The 22,138-nt window shown below is 31.7% G+C and overlaps 1 protein-coding gene across 3 annotated transcripts in view; it reads right to left on the bottom strand.

Moving 5' to 3' along the window:
• Window positions 1-22,138, bottom strand: part of LOC143247305 (long-chain-fatty-acid--CoA ligase 4-like) — a 41,621-nt gene that overhangs the window by 8,015 nt on the left and 11,468 nt on the right. For all 3 annotated transcript variants that reach the window (XM_076495134.1, XM_076495128.1, XM_076495139.1), the window contains 12 exons: window positions 20,234-20,411; window positions 16,817-16,923; window positions 15,590-15,731; window positions 14,388-14,465; window positions 9,631-9,700; window positions 4,967-5,025; window positions 4,294-4,358; window positions 3,707-3,778; window positions 3,141-3,280; window positions 2,668-2,840; window positions 2,215-2,289; window positions 857-1,045 (listed from right to left, as the gene is read on the bottom strand). In XM_076495134.1, the coding sequence (XP_076351249.1) occupies window positions 857-1,045; window positions 2,215-2,289; window positions 2,668-2,840; window positions 3,141-3,280; window positions 3,707-3,778; window positions 4,294-4,358; window positions 4,967-5,025; window positions 9,631-9,700; window positions 14,388-14,465; window positions 15,590-15,731; window positions 16,817-16,923; window positions 20,234-20,411 (1,348 nt within the window). The remainder of the gene's footprint in view (window positions 1-856; window positions 1,046-2,214; window positions 2,290-2,667; window positions 2,841-3,140; window positions 3,281-3,706; window positions 3,779-4,293; window positions 4,359-4,966; window positions 5,026-9,630; window positions 9,701-14,387; window positions 14,466-15,589; window positions 15,732-16,816; window positions 16,924-20,233; window positions 20,412-22,138) is intronic.

Below are 22,138 nucleotides of genomic sequence, written 5' to 3'. Positions count from 1 at the left end.
ATAGTATTCAATAAATGGAAGGTGCCCTGATGCATAACACTGATTACAAATAACACTGAAAATTAGCCAAACTTCTAAGAAAATCTCATCCCAAAGTAAACCCTGCAATGTAATGAGCAAGATATTAAGCAAGATATCAAATGAGAAAATGTTTCACAACATTAAATAAGTGCAAACTACTACGGAAAATTCTGATAAACTAGCAAAATCACAAAGGAGTTTGTTGTTTCCTTTAACAGAGCTGAAAATTTTATTAAACATATCTCCATCTTTGTACACCAATTATGGGTTTTTCGTTTGGAGAACGTTTAACTTTCTAAAAACAACCATATACTAAAGAAAGTTTATAAACATTCACAAATTATCAATTCCTATGCTTGTAAGGTTTAAAATAAATGTTGTGACTATGTAGAATGTGAGATGTCACAAAAATCCATTCTTTACAAATTGAAATGTAAAATACAAAACTAAAGACTTTCTATGCTATGATAGTTTTTCAGATTTTATTAATAAACAGATATATTCAATGTCATTTTCATTGGCATGGTCCATGTTGAGGCAGCTTCAATCTACATATAAACATATACAACAACTGAACAATAGTGTTACTTACTAGTAAAAGTTAATTATACATTTTGTTTAAAAAACCAAACAAAGAAAAACATTTAAATATTTGGTTTGTTTTTAAAATAATCTAAACCAAGTTAACCTATACGTCATACATTAACCTTAGTACAAATAATAGATGAAGATAACTTTAGATAGCTTTAAACTAAAAATATTTTCATTATTTACTTTTCAAAACATTTACATTTTGCGATTATCATTAAAATGTTAAAATAAGTGATGTTCATACCAATAATCTTAATGGTTCCATCAGGATACAATTCCCCGATATCTCCAGTGCAAAACCAACGAATCCCATCTTTTTCAAAAAATGATTCTTTAGTTAATTCTTCATTTTTGTAATAGCCTAGTGTCACGCTTCCTCCACCCACAAAGATTTCTCCACGAGGATGAGGTTTGTCATTCACAGAATAACCTCCTGAGTTAAAAAAAACAGCTATTTTATTGATAAAAAAGTTAAACAATGTTTTGTCAGCTCACAAAACTTTGAAATTAAAAATGCTGCTACACATTTTTTACTTCTAAACAATGATTTATTCAACAGCCATGTAAAACTTATTTTGATTGAATAAAAAATTATGTTCTGCAGTAATCTGGTTACATCACCAAAAGTGTTAAAAGTGCAAATATCAATTACTTAGTTATTCAAATCTATCCCAACAATTTTCATATCCAGTTATTTTGTCCTTGTAAAATCTCAAGGTCTAACTATAAATGTTAAAAAGTCCTAACCTCTTGTTGCAATTTAGTTAAGTATTGATTTACATGTGCAATTTGGCCTATAAGGATGACCTCTTTATGGGAGTGTTATATTAGAATATTTCTAGTTCAATATTTCCTATTTTATATTTATAGCATATACAGAACAAAATAGTGTTTCAAAAAATATCTAGAGTGTTGTTGAAAATTAAAAAACAGGTTCTTATATTATGCCAAACTTGACATTAGAATAATTTCAGTGTTCCTGACTTCATTTTATCAGGTATTTTCTGACCTCACCAAAATTCAAAACTGATAATGGGAGTGGACACAAGTTAAACAAGGTGAAACAGTTTCTATTTCCAATAAACAATAATGAAGGTATAAACAAATGTATCTTTTGGGTACTTCTACTGAAAACCAATATAAATCAATCTTTATATTACACCTTAAGTCAACCATATACATTGGATCTTAATCTTCTACACTTAAGAAAACTTAATAACATATACAGAATACAATGCCTTTCTCCTCAGGATGCAAACTAATTCATGCATCTGATGGTCAGTCTCACTACAAAACATAGGATATTGCATCCCATGGGCATCATCCGATTTGTCAGTGGAAAATAAAACAATTTCAATATTTCAATGCAGTATGTTTTTCATTACTGCAACCTCTCATACAAGAAAACTTTTTCTGACTGACCTAATTCTGCGAGTAATTAGAACAAAAGGAATTTAGTGACTCCTTTCACCAGCTTTCTATTAGGGACAATTTAATTCACAGAAATATTTTGAAAACTGTTATATATCTCAGCTAAAAGGGTAAAAAACACATAGTATGTTTGCATTCCACATACAATAATTATTAAGTAGTTTCTTTTACCTTCTTCCCAGTCTTTAATTTGGATGAAGCATTCAGAAACAGGTGCTCCTACTCTTCCAGAGCTCATATCATGCACTAAAAACAAAAAAGTAAATCTAAAAAAATACATATCCTTGATGCATGCTTCTCTAAGTCAAGCAAAATTGGTGTATGAATGCATTACAACATTTAAAAAAAAAAAAGACTCCATAACAAAAATATCACTAATTAAATATAATTTAATTTCCTCTTTTGGAAAGGAATAATTATATCAATTAGTGTACAAACAGCAACAGTTTTTCAGGAATAATATGAGATGAAGGATGCTCTTTTTTTGTAGTTTTGCAAATACAAGTTTTTTTAAAGTTACTAATAAAGAGCCACTTTATTATAAAGAGTATTCCAATATTTTCAAAACTACAATAATTCTGATAAAAATAAAACCCAATATTTATTAAAACATTTGAAGCTTACAATCCATAATGGTTGCTGCTGCAGTGGTTTCTGTAAGTCCATATCCTTGAATCAAATACACATCTAAACATGTTCTGATAAACTCGTGTGTGCCTGAAGAAAGAGGAGCTCCACCCGAAGCAATCGCTCTCAGTCGACCTCCAACCATGTTCTTGATGTTTTTGAATAAAAGCCTTTCATAAGAATAATAATTACCTAATATTAAAGTCTGCTTCTTTTAAGGTTTCATACAAAGTTTAAGTATATGCTTCAACAAGTTTTGTACTCTTAACTAAAAACTTATCTTTACCACAGCTGATACCACATGAATTTTCCTATTCAATACTATAACAGGCTATTAAAAGTTTATTTTACAAAATTAGTTTAGTTTTAGAAAATTTTATTTTGTATCTAGTTTTTACATTTACACTATATTTACAGTACATATTTCTAAGAAAACTTACATAAAATAAAATGATTTTTCTTTTACTTACTGATTCAAAATAGGTGTCTGAAACCCACGAGTCTTCCAACAATGTTTGTACTCCAATGCAAATTTAAAGAATGCTTCACTGAGTTTGCCTCTTTTTTTAACAGTCTCTGCAATTCCCTTCTGAATCCTATCCAAGATTAGCTAATGCAATACAGTATTTTATATAACATGTAAAAACAAGTATTATAATATTAAGTATATATTCAAAATTGGACCAGAAATGTCAAATAGCTTAAAGATATTTTACGCTTTCATTGCAAATAATTAACACAAAGAGAAGGCATAGATACACAACCATTTTTAAAGCTTTAAGTATGTACATTTCATTCAAAAAGTTTAAAACTATTACTCATTAGCTCAAAAAAAAAAGGGGTGAAAGGATGTTTTTTTTCCATTAAAAAAACTTACAAAATTAGGCTTTACTATATATTACTATATATAGTATATATAAAGTCAAATATTTTAAATGAGTGACTGTCTCAAAGTACAAGGAATTTTTCCATCAAAAATATGCAAGTGTTAAATTCTCCAGTGTAGAAATAAAAAAATGTTGATATAATTACTCACAGGTACAGCTGACATAAGAGTTGGTTTCAAGATTGTAGCATCACCCTTACAACCTTTCTTTACAGCAGTGGACTAGGAAATACATCAGTGTAAAATAATTCAGAAATACCAAAAATTGTCTAAATGTTACATTTTTTTTAACTATTAAAAATATGAAAACACATGCACCTGGAGGGGTTTTTGGAAACCTGATTTAAAATTTTTTTTTACATTTCTGGGACTGTGGTTAAAGTTATGCATCTTTATGGTCAGAAATGTAAGCTATAAAACTTAATACAAAGAATACTTTACAATAATTTTTTTACATTCATCAATTAAAGTTTGTTCTTAAAGTATTTTGCTATTCAATGAAAAATAAACTATTCTAATAGTCAGTCATTCTTGTGAAATCTATTAAAACTAAGCTTAGTCTTTTACCTTGTTTTACTCATCCATAGTATCAATAAGATGAAAATTTGAAATTTATTTTCTTAAAAAGTTAAACTAATTCTACTTGCCATACATGATTACTTTTGGATATCAGTAAATATATTTTTAAATCACAAGTTTTAATAAAAAAAATACTAAAAGAAAATCAATTATTTTACCTTATCTGTCATTGTCAAAGGAGAAGAGTAACCTAATGGAACACCAACAGTTAGAAAGAAGGATTCTGTAGCAAAGTAAATACAAAATATATATCAATGTTTATTATAAAATGCAGTCTTTTCTATTTTTACTTTACTAGAATATTTGTGTATTTTAAAATCCCAACAAATGTTACAATCATTCAAAATGTTGTGAAATATTTCCTTCTCATTCAACATACTTAAAATATGATACATATTCAAGAATTAAATCATCTACTGTAATCTATAATTTAAAATAAAAAAGGTTAAATTAATTTATTATATGTGAGACTGATTAACCCAAGTATAAAAGCTGTATTAGTCTCATCACTATGAAAAGTATCTGAATGCAGCTACTGAAAATGTTCATACAAATCTTATTTTGCACATCAGATTTACAATCATTTTCTAAATGTTGATGCTGCTAACCTTTATAATTTAAGAGTGACAAATGTTTCAATTTTATGGTTATCAGCAACTAGTTTTTACTTTCACTTCTAAATTATGGAAATATAGCAAAATAAATTTGTACTAATTCCTCAATGCATTTATTAAATTTAAGTTTAGAACCTCAATTACAGTCCAATTACTTTTCTAAAAGATATTAATCCCAAACTGTAGAAATAAATACAATTTTTTAGTTAAAACTTACCAGCTGCTATTTCCAACACATGAGCAAGAGGTAAGTATGCTATGTAGAGATCATCTGGCCTGTACAGATCAGTTAAAATTTAAAAAAAAAACAAATAATATTGCTGTGGCATCACAGCATAAAAAGATTTAACAGAAAAACTGAGAATTACCTTTAAGATTTAATGTGGTCTCCATGGATTAAAACTACATAAACAACTAAACTGTTTAATAGTGCTTGCAGGAGCCAGGCACCCAGGATTTGGGTTGTACGGCATATCCTGAATATATAACATTCCAGAATGAACTAAAATTCTATTATTAGCATTTTCAGGATAAACTAGAATTTCACAAAGTTTAACAAAATATTTGCCAATTTCATGAAGTTGTCAAGTTTTTGACTCCCATGCTACACAGTAGTAAACTTGATCTGTTTGGTGAACATACATCCATAGAATGTATGTATGTATGTATGTATGTATTGTGTTGTTGACTTGGCCTCTTGACTCAAATCAAGATTGTATGTGTGTTCTTGGCTATTTCTTTGCTTTCTTGTTCATTGTTTTCAGAGTAGATACAAAGGCCTTGACATTGGCATCAGTGGAATAATTCTCATCACCTTGATCAATGATACTTGCTTAAGAGTACTGAAACTTGATGCCTTCCATCAAGCTTCTTCATTTTGAAACTTAAGTTGCTGTAGATTTGATATCAGAGAACTGAAAAACTGAGTAAACACTGTTTTGCACCCCAGTCTGTGGAGTACCACAATGCCCTGAATGTTTGTTTTTTTCACACTTGAGTTTTTGGATGATTTGCATCATTTATTCAGTGTCACAAAATCAGAAGGACCCTGAAAAGTAGTACTATACATTTCATCTTCAACACTCACCAAATGAAATACCATAATCTTTCCTTGTACTTATAATTTGCTCTGTGGCTCTTTCCCACCTGTTTTACTTGGTATTTGGATCACTGGATCTAAAATACACACTTTACACTTACAAGCCATTTTCTTCTTTTCCTTTATTAATAATGCTTTATCAACACACTTACTCCAGCGGCTGGGTTCAATCAAAGCCCAGGGGTTCGGCAGAGGTCAAGACACACACACAAACACACAGTGTGTGTGTGTGTGTGTGTGTGTGTGTGTGTGTGTGTGTACCCCACTCGTACAATTTGTGACGTCATGCTCCACTTCGCCATCATTGGCTGCAGCTGATCATGTCACATCACTTGGCCTCAATATCTGTGCTGCAGAGAACTCCGTGCGCTTAGCAGTCGACTTGTGACTGTAGTAATCATGCTTCATTTGTGATTTTACCCGTAATCTTTCAATCCCTTCATACTAACTATATCAAGCAAAAACAGAAAGTGGTCGGACGAATACGTACAATATGGATTCACGTGTATAACTAAACATGATGGGAGTCAGCATCCTCAATGCATGATTTGCAATGCTAAGTTGAGCAATTCTAGTCTAGCCCCAGCAAAACTAAGAACTCTCCCTAAAGCTGCATGAAGATAGGAAATACAAGAACATAATGCTTGCTGAATTCAAGGTAAAGAGAGCCAGGTTTGATGAAAAGGTTACTTTGCCTGTTCTCGGTTTTGTACCCATCGACAAACTGATCCTCACAGCATCGTACGAAATTGCATACTTGATTGCAAAGCAGAGCAAACCACACACCATTGGTAAAGCACTCGTAAAACCAGCTGCATTGAAGATGGCAAATATCATGCTGGGAAAAGCTGCTGAAAATAAGTTATCCCAAATTCCTCTTTCAAATGACACCACCAGCAGCAGAATATATGACATGAGCGATGACATCTTGGCTCAAGTAGTTGCAGATCTGATTTCAAGCCCAACAACATTCAGCCTTCAACTCGATGAGACCACTGACGTTTCCAATCTAAGCCAGCTTGTTGTATTTGTGCACTATGTAAAGGATGAGATAAAAGATTTTTTTTTATTTTGTAAGCCTCTATAACAACAACTAAGGCAGTCGACATGAAGAAACTTGTGGATGACTTCTTCAGAGACAACGATTTTTCATGGGATATGGTTTCTGCAGTTTTTTCTGACAGAGCTCCAGTCATGTTGGGACTAAACTCTGGTTTTGGTGTGCTGGTGAAAGTCGATGCACCACACATCATTGTTCTGCACAGGCATGCACTGGCAACAAATACCTTACCTTCAATACTGGCAGATGTATTAAAAATTGTAGTGGAATCTGTGAACTTTGTGTGAAATAGTGCCCTAAAGCACCACATCTTCAAAGATCTGTGTAATGAAATGGGATCTGAATTTGAGGTACTTCTGTACCATTCTATCTTTGGAAAGATAGAAAGGGGAAAGGTGCTGAATCCTGTATTTGCCATGCATGTGGAATTAGCCCTGTTTTTGCGAGAGCACCAACATTGTCATGCAGATTGCTTCAAAAATCCAAGTTCATTCTCATTTTGGCATACATGGCCAATATCTTAAATGCTCTCAATCAACAGATGCAGGGCAGAAGAGTCAACATCATTGAAGTGGAAGAAAACCTGAAGGTTTTTCAAAAAAAAAGCAACCGTTATGGAAATGACGAACAGAGAATGATAACTTTGCAAACTTTTCCCTGCTGGACGACTGTGTAAGCAAGATCAAGGATGTGTCTGAAATCGGAGACATTTCTATACCCAGGGAACTGAAGCAAGCAATTGCCATGCACTTAGATGAGCTCGCAAAGTCTCTCAACAGATACTTCCCAATCAGAAAGTCACATCCAGCATGGGTGAGACAGCCGTTCATGTTTAGTGTTGCGACAGCAGATGTCAATGATGAATACCTCGATGAAATCATTGAACTTTAGCAGAACCATGTTCAACAGCAACTTTTCAGAACAACACTTTCAACGTTTTGGTGTCACCAAATCATAGCATACCCTCTTATTGCTAAGAAAGCTCTTGAGATTCTCATACTGTTCATTACAACGTATCTTTGCAAGCAATTCTTTGAGGATGGTAGACAAAAACGAAGAAAAGGAACAGACTTCGTTGCAAAAATGATATGAGAGTGGCACTTGCCAAGGTGAAGCTGTGCATTTCTGAACTTATCTCTGAAAGGCAACAGCAAATGTCATATTAATTTGCAGTAAATATTCATTGAATTATGTTTTTGGTTTTGTGTGAAATTCATGTTTTGTTGGTTTTGTTCTTTGAACAGAGTGATATTGTGTGCAACTGATGCATGGTTCATTTTGTGCACTAATAAAATATCTACTTATGTTTTGAATTTGAAAAAATCATATTTTATTTTTCCATTACAAAGGTTCAGTGAATGCAAGTATGAAACTTCCAGGGTTCAGTACCTCCAAAAGGTTAAGAACCACCAACTTACTCAACGTTTGTGAACAGCTGTGGGATTTAGTTCTCACAAAGGGTGCAGCAATTGCCTGTTTTTGCCCATTCAGAATTTGATAAAAGTATTAGCTAAACAAATGTTTTGTTGGTTTTGTTCTTTGAACAGAGTGATATTGTGTGCAACTGATGCATGGTTCATTTTGTGCACTAATAAAATATCTACTTATGTTTTGAATTTGAAAAAATCATATTTTATTTTTCCAATTACAAAAGGTTCAGTGAATGCAAGTATGAAACTTCCAGGGTTCAGTACCTCCAAAAAGGTTAAGAACCACCAACTTACTCACTGAAGGTCGATGTACGTTTGTGACCAGCTGTGGGATTTAGTTCTCACAAAGGGTGCAGCAATTGCCTGTTTTTTGCCCATTCAGAATTTGATAAAAGTATTAGCTAAACAAATGACCTAGGAAGACTTGAAAAATTACATTCTGAAAAATCCTGGGTACCTGGTCCACAGAAGAAAAATGAATTAAAATGAATTCCGAGCTTCACTCAGAAAACTATGTTCCACATAAACAGAAAAACTAAGATCTAAACATACATAAGTAACAAGTTATTACGTAACCAATAAAGCAGTTCAAATGTCAAAACAAAAGTAATTAATTGCTTCTCAGAATCAACAAATAAACACGCAAGCAAACAGAATAAAATTACTGATACATATAATATACAAACAGATTTATATCCTAGGAATACTTATAACATGAACTGTGTGTTTCAGTTTTCAAAGTCAGTCTATTTTGATGCAGAAAAATTTAATAAAATTCAGTACTATTATCTTTACAAGAAACTTTTTAAAAATCTTTATTAAAATATACATGATGTTTTATGTTCTATAACCAGATAACATTCAACTTTGAAAAATAGTGACATATTCCATTTCTAATTCTCAAAACATCTTTAAAAACAGCTGCATTCATTTATGGAGTACATTAAAGAAAGGACTAAATAAGTTCTTTATAAAAGCTTAATAGAAAATACTGGACTTTGCATCTGCTGCACAATATAAACAAACATGGAAGTGTGCAAGAAAGAAAAATTGTATCTATATTTAAGTTTTCAAAATCAGTGTGTGTGTGTGTGTGTGTGTGTGTGTGTGTGTGTGTGTGTGTGTGTGTGTGTGTGTGTGTGTTATATATCAGAGCCATTGCAACATACATGTATTCCTTAGTAAAAATAAGTAATAAAACATTTACTGTCTATAAGATAGGTATATTCCAGGTTCTAAAATTAATAAAATAGCAAAGTGACAAAATGTCACCCTATGCTTGAAATAATTACCTTATGTCTTCTGTAAGTTTCATGAACCCTTTACAGGCAGTGATTATGTTTTTATGTGAAATCATCACACCTATAAAGAAACAAAAAACTATCAAAATTCACACAATTATACAATGATTTTTGAACAAAATATTAAACTTTTCTGTAACTAACTGCTAGCTACACCCCTGATATATAAATGTCTAACTGAACAACTCTGGAAAGTACTTCTGTAATAAATACTCCAATTTGGTCAACTTTTACATTCCAATAATTTAAGGGAAGGCAACATAACCATAAAAATATCAGAATTTTAGTAGTTTTTAGTTATTTGCATATCTAGATAGATCACTATTGATGGTCATGTTGATCTCCATACATTATACAGATGCAGTTTACAACAATCAACTTTTTGACTTATGAAAGTACAATTGGGTTGGCCAGTTTTCTTTGAATGAATGAAAATACACATCCTTCACCACTGCTCAACTATTTGGCAACTTCCTGGAAATTAAAATTTTCCTAATCTGAAAATGTTTTGCAAACAAATACCTCTTCATACAGAGATCCTATCTTCCTCATGCCTCTGCCCATAAGGTTTGTATGCTGCTAAAAAAAATCTCCACAAATAGGAAGGTAACACAACTTCCATGAGCAAGTAACATCCCCTATGCATTTGCATTTATGATAACTTCATTTTTTGACAAGACAAAAAAAATTTACAGAGAAAAGTGGTTCTGAAAGATGAATGAGAATGTACAAGAAGATGAGAATGTATCAAATACTTTATAAATTAGGAAAATGTTAATTTTAGAATCCAATGCTAAAATGGTGGAGAGACAGCTGCAAAATGTTACCTAAATGAGATCACAGCTGGCACCATTTTTAAGTTCCTTTCCACATGTTACTGAGTTACATTCAAAATTTAATTGAACCACTTTATTTTCAATGTATTTTAATGACATCATTATAAAGTACACTATAATTCTAGGTTTTATATTATCTAAATTTTGTTCTCACCTGATGAGTTTGCACTTATAAATCAACTTACAATAAAAACTGTTTAATGTATGTATTCTCAAAACATCCAAAGTAAAGCACGTATACATTTACAAGTAGAGTATATTCCAAGAACTTTTCCTGGAGGAAAGTTTGAAACTTCAAAATAAGCCACACCCACTTGCAAAGTTGATTTGTTAATAAGCAAATTTTAACTTGAATGGCATGGTTATAACGATAAAAGAGCCAATTACTTGCTATAGTTTGTAGCAAGACTAGGAAGTTAGATGTTTGTGATTTACAAAGTCTTGATAGCATCATCTCTAATACTTAGCTATTTTTTCTTGCCTTATACATATTAGTTTGACATTGTTAAATTGTATGTAGATTTTGCTTACATATTTAACTTATCTATTATTTGTGCTTTAAAATTCATATTTGAAAGGTTTAATATTTATTGATGTTTTTCTACTCATAACTTCACTAGTCAAGCATTATATAAAACAAAGCAAGGAGAGACAGTAGCCTCTCTGATCATAACATCACATGCAGGCACACACTGAAGTGTGTTGACAAAGAATTTGAAAGAAAAATAAAATGTTAAAAATGAAACAAATCTGTAAAAAAATTGAAATTATGCATATTGCCCAAAGAAGGTATTTTAATATTATTCAAATGAGATAAAGGATAAGTAAATATTTCAATTTCTTAAACATCTACCTCAAGGAAGAAAGTGATATTCATTTAGGAGGTTATAGATATTATGTAAGTGAAGTCTAAAAACAAAAATAACAAGTAGTACTTTTTATGCTAAACTTGAAATCACCTTGCAAGTGAACTATTCAGAGCTCAAGTGCAAATAACTACATTTAATAATTGTTTTTTTATATTAAAAATAGTAAAAAAATTGAAATTAAATGTTTTACTTGTTTGAAACTACATACTTTTAGGAAAGTTCTTGTTAAATTGCAAACATTTCCTCTACTAGTTTTATTTTTGGAATTTTGGAACAAAGTATGATGAAAATGACTAACAATCTCAATAGCCAGTGGTCATAAAGTTAAGAAAACACCCAAGTCCATGAAGTGTAACACTCAATAGCAAGGGCACCATAAGGGTGCATCTGTGGGAAGGCACATCTCGTTGCAAACAGAATACACACACACACACACTTTGTTCAAAGTCATGAGGGTAAAGAGACATAAGAGCCCAATGTGCCACAAAGACAAATGGCATGAGAACATAACCTTGCATGCTTATTGCATGTATTTGCAAACATGCAATCATCAAGTACAATATGTAGTGTGGTTTGGGTGCAGTCAGACCATACCATGCATGTTCACCTCTGCTCTACTGAACAGACTGGCTGCAGAAGGAGAGTACATTAAATGTATTGTTTTCTGTACTGTGTGTACGTGAGAGTGCGCGTGCACTCACCTCAGCTCTACTGAACACACCCTTGTAAAAAGGGCACATTAGTTATGTGAAATGTTTTTTTGAAAAAAGACCTGCACCACACTTGCAGTATCATTGCAGTGAGAATTTTCCAAGATCGAGAGAAAATTAAAAATAAAATACAAATATTTACCTTAAAAAACGTTTGGAGGTCTTAAAGATTATGCAAATGAAATGTAAAAACTGTAGTATAATAAATAGTATTTTTATATTCAAAATAAGTCACCTTGGGTGCAAATAAATGCATTAAATAAGTTTATTAAAATACTAGAAAACAAATATATTTCTGAAACTACACATGTTTAGGAATGTTCATGTCAACTCTCAAATAATTTAATCTACTGGTTATGTTTATAAAAAAAAACCTTCTGATAATAATTACCTAACCCAATTACAAAACATGTAGACCATTGTCATGGGTTTATAAAATTAGATTTGTAACACTGACTAAAGGTCTGCCAAATTTTACGAAGATGCACATACTGTGTTAAAAGTTACAATATAAAAACTATAACAAATGTAAAACAGAAGGTTAGTCAAATTGATCGTCTTCACAGTGAAAGAGTAAAAAACAGAAAATCAAGAAAAAAAACGTTTACAAGTGAGGACAAATAGAAACATGAAAGTGATGAGGCATATGGGTGTGAGTATACATGAGGACATATGTGAAATATAATAAAACAAATATACACCACAAAGACTGGAAGGTAAAAATCATTGTCCAATAGATCATTTCTGAGTGAGGAGAATGAACTTAAATCAACAGAATGGGAGAAGGAAGCCCATTAAGTATGTGGTAATCCACAACATAGTAAACAATGGTTCAAGTCTGACATTTAACTCCCCCCCCCCACAAGCATAGACAAATTAAACGTTATCACTCGCACAGCACTTGAGAATTTATAACAAATTAAAGCTTTTGAAACAAGTCAGTCATCAACTTGAACTCACCTCAAAAATTTAAAACATGTTCAATGCCAGAGGAAAGAAATGGAATTATCATTATTGCAAGTGTATATATAGTGTTACTGCCTCTAGAGATTGTGTCACCTTCCTATTGGTGGAAAGCTTTTAATATCTGTCATCATACACCAGTGCTATTCACAGTAAACAAATTTAAGTGGGATTTTAAATCTCATAACCAGATATACAAAAAAGATAGTATTTATGTAAGGGGTTAGTTATCTTAAACAAAAAAAATATTGAACAAATATATTTGGATCTGATGAGTATATTGAATGCTGCCTGACAGCATAATTCATTTCCAAGCAATGTTGATAAGCAGAAAGTATTTGATAGATAAATGGCACGTACCATTCAGAATCCCATTTATTGAAACACTGTAAATGTACCACACACCAACAAACAAGTTCCATTAGTGTTTGAAAGAATCATACGCAATAAGTGTCATCTAATCATTTATTGACCTGCAAAGTGTAAAATCTATGGTATCAAATCAGCAGTTCTAGACAAACTCCAATAGTATATATTTGCATCTCAGAATGGCTGATATGGGTATTAACACTTTTACTAATAAAGCAGAGAATAACATTTTGACCTTGGAGGGTTGAAACGTTGTTTTATCCTTATCAATAAAAGTGTTAATACCCATACCAGCTGTTCTGTGATATATTTTTATTTCAAGTGGGTTTCTCATCAAGGATGAGTATATATTAGCATTTAAATCACGATATTTGTTTAAAACAAAAATGAACTTGCTATAGTTAGAATCTAGAAAACTTTGATTATCTCTCAACTTTTTATTAACTAGATATGACATTTTGCAGACTGACAAATTGCGTTAATATAAATAGTAAAAGGACTTGTACATCTTATGTTATGCAACTACTAATTTATATCATTTTTCACTGTGATTAGTGAAGTTAACTCATTACAACATTTACAATAATTGTTAGACAACTTATTATAAACTTCCACTCAAGAAAATTTTACATTTCATAAGCAAGTACAGTTAGAACCAATGCATACTTCCTAAACTAGCTATATGAAAGATAATTGTGATTACAGCTAAATATATCTTAAATAATGTCTCCATCACCCATCCTCCCCCCACCCTAGCTAATTCTGCTCTATACTAAGGATTATCCCCATAACCCCTCTTTACTCAGGTTTCATAACTGTGTCAAACATCTTTATTTTCTATTTTCAGTAAAGAAGAAACTTGATTTTTACTAAAACTAATAAAGTCTTATATTTGTTTAAAAATTATCACAACATACGACCCAAAGTTTCAATGCAAAGTACTTTAATAAACCTAATAAATGAATACAGGTATATAGAAAACAGGCTCTGTGAATGTTTACCTTTGGGTGTGCCTGTTGATCCACTAGTATACATGATTATGGCAATGTCTTCAGGAGCAGGAGTGTCATGGTGAAGGGCTAGAGAAAATAACACCATTTATAGTACATCTTTAAAAATTCATCAACATGGAAATCACATTAGTAATACAAAAAGGAAAAAAGAATTATACATTATGGAAACTGGACAATAAGCAACTCAGAATTAAGTGATGCATACACCTCACATAATTACTCTTATGCTAGTGTTGTCTTCAAAAGTTAATCAATATTTTTTCAATACACCAGTATTTATCTGTTGTCATTAATATCTACAGTAGGCCATTCACATTTTTTTACCATTTGTTCAGATATCATACTTTTAGGTTTCCAGGCTTATTATTACTATAGTTACAGCTTGACCTGAAGTAACAACCCGAGGTCTAGCAGTGCAGATATTACTTCAATATTTCATACTTAACTTTCCTGAATGATAATCTCTAAGTATTAAACATACTAACAAACTGGTAATTATTTCTATTATTTAAGGTATAACATACAATAAATTAAGATTTTATATAGAGTTAATGAAAATACTTATAATGTAGTCTCCATGTTGTTTCCCTATAAGATTTGTATCATTGTTAAAGAAACTTAAGTTCACTTTCATTCTTGTTGAAAACTTACTTAAATGTACAATATGTGTTGTTCACCCTCAGCAGTGCTATAGTAAGACAATATGCAAGAGAATAAAAAAAATGGCTTCCAATAAACAAAATATTTTGTTTTTAATGTATCATTACTTAAAACTGACATTTGATTTCTTGTTTTTCTTTGTGATTTTTTTTGGTTAAAATTAATATGTTATTTATTTAAAAAATATTTAGTAGAAGTAACAGTACTGGAAGTATTGTATTTACATATGGCACTTGGTATTGAAAAAGATACACAGTAAAATCTGACAAAGTAAAGAGTAAGATTGCTGCTGATCAGTTTCCTCCCTGTAGTTAATGGTGCTGAATTAGGGACAGTATTACACAACCTGGAGCATGCACTGACAAACACCTTGTAACAAGACTTCATAACTGGAGGGATGAAAACCTCCATTTTGGCCACTGCATTTTAAAAACTTCTGTAGCATGTAATCAACTAAATATTCAAATCAAGCAATCCAAGAAAAAGATGAATCAATAAATAAAATAAGACTAAAATTAAAAACAGAATACCTTTTTCAGAATTTTCTCCCATGGACTTTACTTCTGAGAAAGAAAGAGCCTCCACAGAATCTGGAAATGCTTCTAATCTGGGTTTCCGGTGCCCTTCCATGAAGATTACCTTCTTGATACTTGGAAGCTGAGAAAAAGCTTCCTAGAATTGGAAATATACAATTTTGCTGCAGGTTATCCTCAAACATGTTCCAACAATTCAATGAAAAGTGATCAGTAAAATTATTTTTGAACAAAAGATTGAATTTATGATTAAGAGTTAATTTCTACCAAGTTTTAGTTTTACAAGAAGACAAGTGCAATTCTTACAATATGGACTATTCAATTGATAACAAAAAATGAAAATTACAAAATTTAGAAGAGATTCAGTGTTATGTTATAGTTTGTGTTACTTACATTTAATCTAAGAATTAACCAACCTCCAAAATATGTATTAAAATAAATGTCAACCTTTTGGTGAAAACAGTTGTATATATTTCATAAATACTGTAAATGTAACACTGCAGGTTTACAACTACTAAAAGTACCTATTACATTACAGAATAATGATACTACTAATGTCCCTACATAACTAGCAGTAACACTTTATAGTTTAGTTTTGGAAGCAGTAATTATGCCATATTTAATAAGAAAATTTCCTGTTGCTAACTATGAGATACAATTTACTTTGAAAACATTTTCCCTTTCAGAGTTCTAAATAGCCATATTTCAACAAAATACAAATGATTAAATTCTTTTATCAAGCTGATTTTAGCCATAAGCTCTAGCAATATTCAAAGCTTAGCTACATCAGTAATTGTTCAAATTACATTTCTTGACAACATAAAAAGGTGTAAATAAAAAGATATAGAAGTAATACTAGTGACGTAGTTAAAATCACAAGAAACAATGCACAAAAATTTCATTATTTGTGAATGTTAGTTTCTTTGTTAAACCTGTATTTTGGTATAGACAGATTAATTCTTAAATTTAAAAAAATTAAATAAACCAAGAAATGCATTGTTCACAAGTAAGACTTTTCATAGATACATGAAAATGAGATGGAACATTTAAAAATCACTTTGAAAGCAATACACAAAATACATTATGAATTCTAAAATATTTTTTGAGTGCCAAAAGAAAATTTGTTGAACAGTTAAAACTATTTTACACTTAAATTTTAAAATCTGTCCTGATTAGGTTAATCAATAAAAATCTGTTGAAAAGATATACAAAAGTATACTATACCTGTATTTTAGGAAGTATATCTTGTGAAGTAATCAAAAGGCTAGCATCAGTTTCATTTATAGCATGTACAATTCCTTCTTCTCCCAGTGTGGCATAGAGAGTCACCACTGGATAAAAAGAAATATCCTAATAATCTCTCAAGATTCAAGTAAGCAATAAGCAGAAGAGTACCATAAGTTCTGCAACACCTTGCTAAATATATGCAAATGTTTGATTTACTATAAATAATTTACTGTTGTGGAATAAATGTTTAATACAACTGTTTCAAATGCCAACTTAACCAACAATGTTTGATATATTTAAAAAATATTTGTAGTGAAACTCCTAAAGCTAAAATTAACATTTTCCTGCACTAAAAATGTATTTCTAGTTGGTTCTTACCTCTGTTCAGGTTTTTCCCTCAATTTGTACTGCCCTCTATGCATGCAAATTTTCATGCTCCCACCTATCCTCACATAGAAACACAAGAAGCTGTGCAGTAGCATGCAACAATACTCCACCAATAGGTGTGTGACAACTAACACAGCTGACTCCCTTCATACACCTTGACTCAACTTCACTTCAAGACTGAGCAACATAAAAGGAAAAAGGAGATACCAAAAAGGGGGATGAAGGTTGAGAAGTGCAAGATGAGGTAAGAATCAATTAGAAGTACATTTTCAGCATAGGAAAATGTTAACTTCTGATACAATATCTTACCTCGTCACACACAATAGCTAGAATCTCACATTGACCTGGTGGAGGGACCCATGTAACATAACCTAGATAAGCACCCTTCCAAAAGCACCTGAAGGAAGCCCATGGGAGGCATGAATAAAGAACATGTAAAACATACCTGTGGAAAACTGCAACACTTCTGGGCCAAGTATACTCTTTGCTTGTCAAAATAATGTGTCACAATAAGAGCAGAATCACAGGAGAAACCTTATAAAATTTAATGAATGAACCCACTGGTGTAGAGAAGCTGAGGCATATGGATCATAACAGGAAGTTGTGGACTGGATGATTTCTATCACAATGCAGTCCACTGCTCCATCTGGAAGGGAAAGAACATCAGACCTGAGGTAAGAGGAGTGTCTATACATCAACTACACCAGCAGAATACTACTGCCCTACTCTCATTGGAGTGGAACTGAGCACACTTAGGAGGAATCCTCCATGGCTCACCACCCCAGCAATTAAGAGGTAGTAAGTAGCAAGGACTCATATACTCCACTGGAGAACAGGAAGGAATATAATGAATACAACACCAAAAACAGTGCAATAACTAACTGAAACCATTCCTGATACAGACAAACCAAGAAGTGGAAAAGATAGGCAGCAATCCCCTTCTGCTTTACTCATGTTAGTCAATGAAGGCATATTCCAGGTCCAACATATTTATGATGATAAACAATGCAATGAAAGATCTAAATGATTTTTGGAGCACTCCATTTCAATAACAGAAACTGAACTAAATGGCTGCACAATGTAAGTTTAACAATAGATATATCTGGTCATGCAACACTCACCTTAGAGCAGGGATCCAGATACATCAGAAAGACCTATATAAAGATCACCCACCCATTCACAGAGATGCCATAAAGCAACAGGAGGTAGACTGTAACATGCAGAGCAGGAAATGGTAGATGATGCAGATAATTTGAGATAAATGTATGGGAAGAGGTCCAAGTGTTAGCACAGAACATTTAGGAATTGGTCAGCCAACACAAGTTGAGAAATGTGCTGGGAGGAGATTTGGAAGAAACAATTATCATGAGAAAAGGAAGAATAAGCTAGATAAATCAGCTGGGAATTCCAACCCATAAAGATAAAAGGAGAAACATCACAGGAACGAAAAGGGTTTCAATGAATGAAGAGGAACCATGGAAGAAAGCAGTGCAATATGGAGAAAGGGCACACTGAATGAGAGATTAGGGAAGTATCCCTGGTAGTAGTCCAGACTGCCTGCAAAGGAACTAGCCAAAATCCATGTTGAAGATTGACCAAGAATAAAGAATGTAGCTTACCTGAACAAGATTGGAGGAGTGGATGAAAAGAGAAAGTAAAGTGTCAATAAAAAGCAAAAGAGTGGCTTGTATGATGACCAGGACACGAAGAAGACACGTGAGAGAATATGCATAAAGGTAATGACCCAAACCCCGATTAGGAGCATCAACAGCTACATCCAAAAAAGAAAATTAAAACATGGAAAACTTGGAATTCATGTGGGTGGCAAATGCATCTAGTTCCAGAGTACCACAATGAGGAAAAGATATTCAAACAGACAAAATACACAAGATTATACTGAGCCATGCAGCCCCTAAAATCATAGTCTTAAAAATGGACCAATATGCAAGTTCCATAAGAAGGTTGGGTTTAATGGAAATGAAACTAAAGGACATCCAGACCCAAAAGAATCCAACAACAGAAGAATCATGTTTGAAAAATCATTACAGCATGAATCCCAATTGAAAACCCCTCAGGGGAACAAATGAAGGGAATTAGACAAAAGGTAAATCAAGGAAAGAGAACAAATGTAGAAAGAGGACAAAGGAAGGTAGATACTAATTTAAATGGAATGGAAATAAATCATAAGAAATGAGACAAGGACAAAACATAAATCTGATTGATCAACTCCAAGAAAAGAGGAGAAAGCCTTGGCACATTCACTGGGGCTAAACATGACTGAGTGGCATAGGATTGGGAAGAAAACAAGCTGTTGAAATTATCAATCTCTTTTTAGGTACTACAGAACAAGGCATGACAGGATAATATTCAGGAAAATCTGAAGCTTACACAAAAGTAGCCAACTCCCAGCAAACCAAGACTGTAATGTCTTGCCAATAACTGCAGATAGAAACCATTGTAAATTAAGTAAAAGTAGCTGTTGTTGGACCACCAGCAGTAGTATTTGTAATAACATTAAACTGAATTCATGGTAACTATCAATCAAAATGAGAAACAAATTCACACAGAGCTCAAATAAGAGTAAAGACAATTGTGAAGTGAACAATCAAAAAAGTTAGAAAACTGGAGAGTAGCAATCTAAAATACAAAAACAAGTTTTCAAAAACAAGTAACTGACTGATATTCTGGGAATAACGTTCAAGTGAAAAGCACATCTAAACACCATGGGTGCAAACTGAGAAGTTGTGCTAAATTGCATAGAGGGAGCCAGCATAAGTTGTGTCATGCTCCTTATTCATAAAGGGTTGTCATATGGCTGCCTCAAGTGAAAACATCAGGGTAAGTAGGAGTATCAAAGTTAGAGGCAAGTAATTTATGCATAAAGAGGGTAGTACAAGTAAAAAAAAAAAGCTGTTACATGAGAAGAGGTAAGATATCAGAATGCAAGTGTTGTTATTATAATATTTATATATAATTACATTTCACGTGGCAAATATTCTCTTGCAAGTATTAGCATAAAATACATACCTGGAACTGCAATTCGAAAACAAGCTTGGGCAGCTACAAACCATTCTAAACGAGTCTCTGCCAATATTATAGCATTCTGTCTAGATTCCAAACCTAGCATCAGTAAACCCTTACTGAAATTCTCTACCATCTTGTCAATATCATTGTAAGTATACCATTTGTAATCTCCCAGGATTAACTGTTCAAAAGATAAAAGATGTTAAATATTAGACACTACAGCAAGAGTGTGAAAACTAAGGAAATGCAATTCTATATGTACATATAATTGGACTTCAGCTTACACTGAAACTCATTATTATTGCAATACAGACATTCCAACAAATTTCTTTATTTTTAAAATCACAGATGCATATCCATCAATTACAATAGGGAATGCTAAGGAATCAAAATTTGCTCAGTTCTATATTTAAAATTAAAGATGTATGCATGTAATTTAAATTTCAGTTAGTACATAAATTTTGTTTAACACAGTAACCAGGCCTTATCTTCTAATATTAAATTTTTAACCTAAATATAAATGAAATAAATTATACTAATATAAATACTAATTTCAAAGGAAGAATACTTTAAATTATAAAACCAACTAATATAAATGATACATACTAATAACATTTCACTCTGGATTTTAACATTTTAATGAATGCTCCATAATTTGGGTTTGTTTCTTGTTTGTTTTTCATCACAATTAAACACTCAAGATTTTATCAATAATCACACCAATATTTGTCATTTAAAAAAGGTTATTTTTAAATGGTCACAAGTTCCTTTTTCCCCATAGTAAAACACCAGATTCTATCACCTTACTACAACTGTGCACTACTGAAAATATCAATAAAATGTAAATCACACTAGAATTTTCCATAAATATTAGACAGAAAGAGAAACCACCTTACGTAGCTCCCAACTTCCTCTATTTAAAATCTTTAACAGTATACATTTAAAAAATTAAAATATTTGGTCAGTTTCAGTTAGTTGCTCATACAGAAAGACTTGATATTAATAGAGCCTAGTGTTAAAAAGCCAGTGAGTCCCAGTGATCAACGTGCACTTTTTTTTGCCAGCTGGTAACTCTCATATTTAGACCAATTGTACATAAACATTCAATTATTTAAAAAGAAAAAAGCTGCATGACAATATTTATTAGTACAAACACAATATAATAATCACTAAACCTTTCCTGGTAGCTTTTAGTGTATTATTTTTACACCTCATTTAGCAGATTACACTAAATTTTAAATAGCATGAAAACAACATTTAAAGCAGACTTTCAGCTTTAATTTCACATCAAAAAATGTAACTATAATCAAAAACATAGGTCTAAAATATTATAGTATGTTATAAAATATGATACTCAAAACAAACATTTCACAAATATTCACAAAGTGATTAGTGATATCTGCTAATGACACAACTCATGAATATATCAATATTTTGGCCAGAATTTTACAAATTTACGTTACTGACAAGCACTTTCATTGTTGCCAAAAAAGCAAGTTTCATATCCTTATACAAGTCAGTCAAATAATTAAAAATGTAACTCCCAAAATACACCCTAGAGGAAACAATGTTCTTCCAAACACAATAATATTCAGTTTATTATTAATTTTCCATCTATTTTCTAAATTGTTTACCAATATTTAGTTCATAATTAGTAATAATAACAAGTATTACCTAATAATTCAGTTTCCCTACTTACTCATATAGGAACATTTGGTAAAGAATGCAAGATTGAAAAAAAAAAAATCCTTTCCAAATTCAACATAAATTTCCTAAGGTTCATTTATGTCAAAATTCAAACAATTTTCTTTAATAAATACATTATGTTTCAAGCTTATATTAAGAAAAACATACAAAATAAAGATTCAAAATCGCATTAAAAAACAACTCGAGCAGTAGTGTCTTCAA

The sequence above is a fragment of the Tachypleus tridentatus genome, chromosome 1, assembly GCF_004210375.1.
Source record: "Tachypleus tridentatus isolate NWPU-2018 chromosome 1, ASM421037v1, whole genome shotgun sequence".
NCBI classification, from domain to species: Eukaryota; Metazoa; Arthropoda; class Merostomata; order Xiphosura; family Limulidae; genus Tachypleus; species Tachypleus tridentatus.
This window is presented reverse-complemented; position numbering and strand designations above follow the sequence as displayed.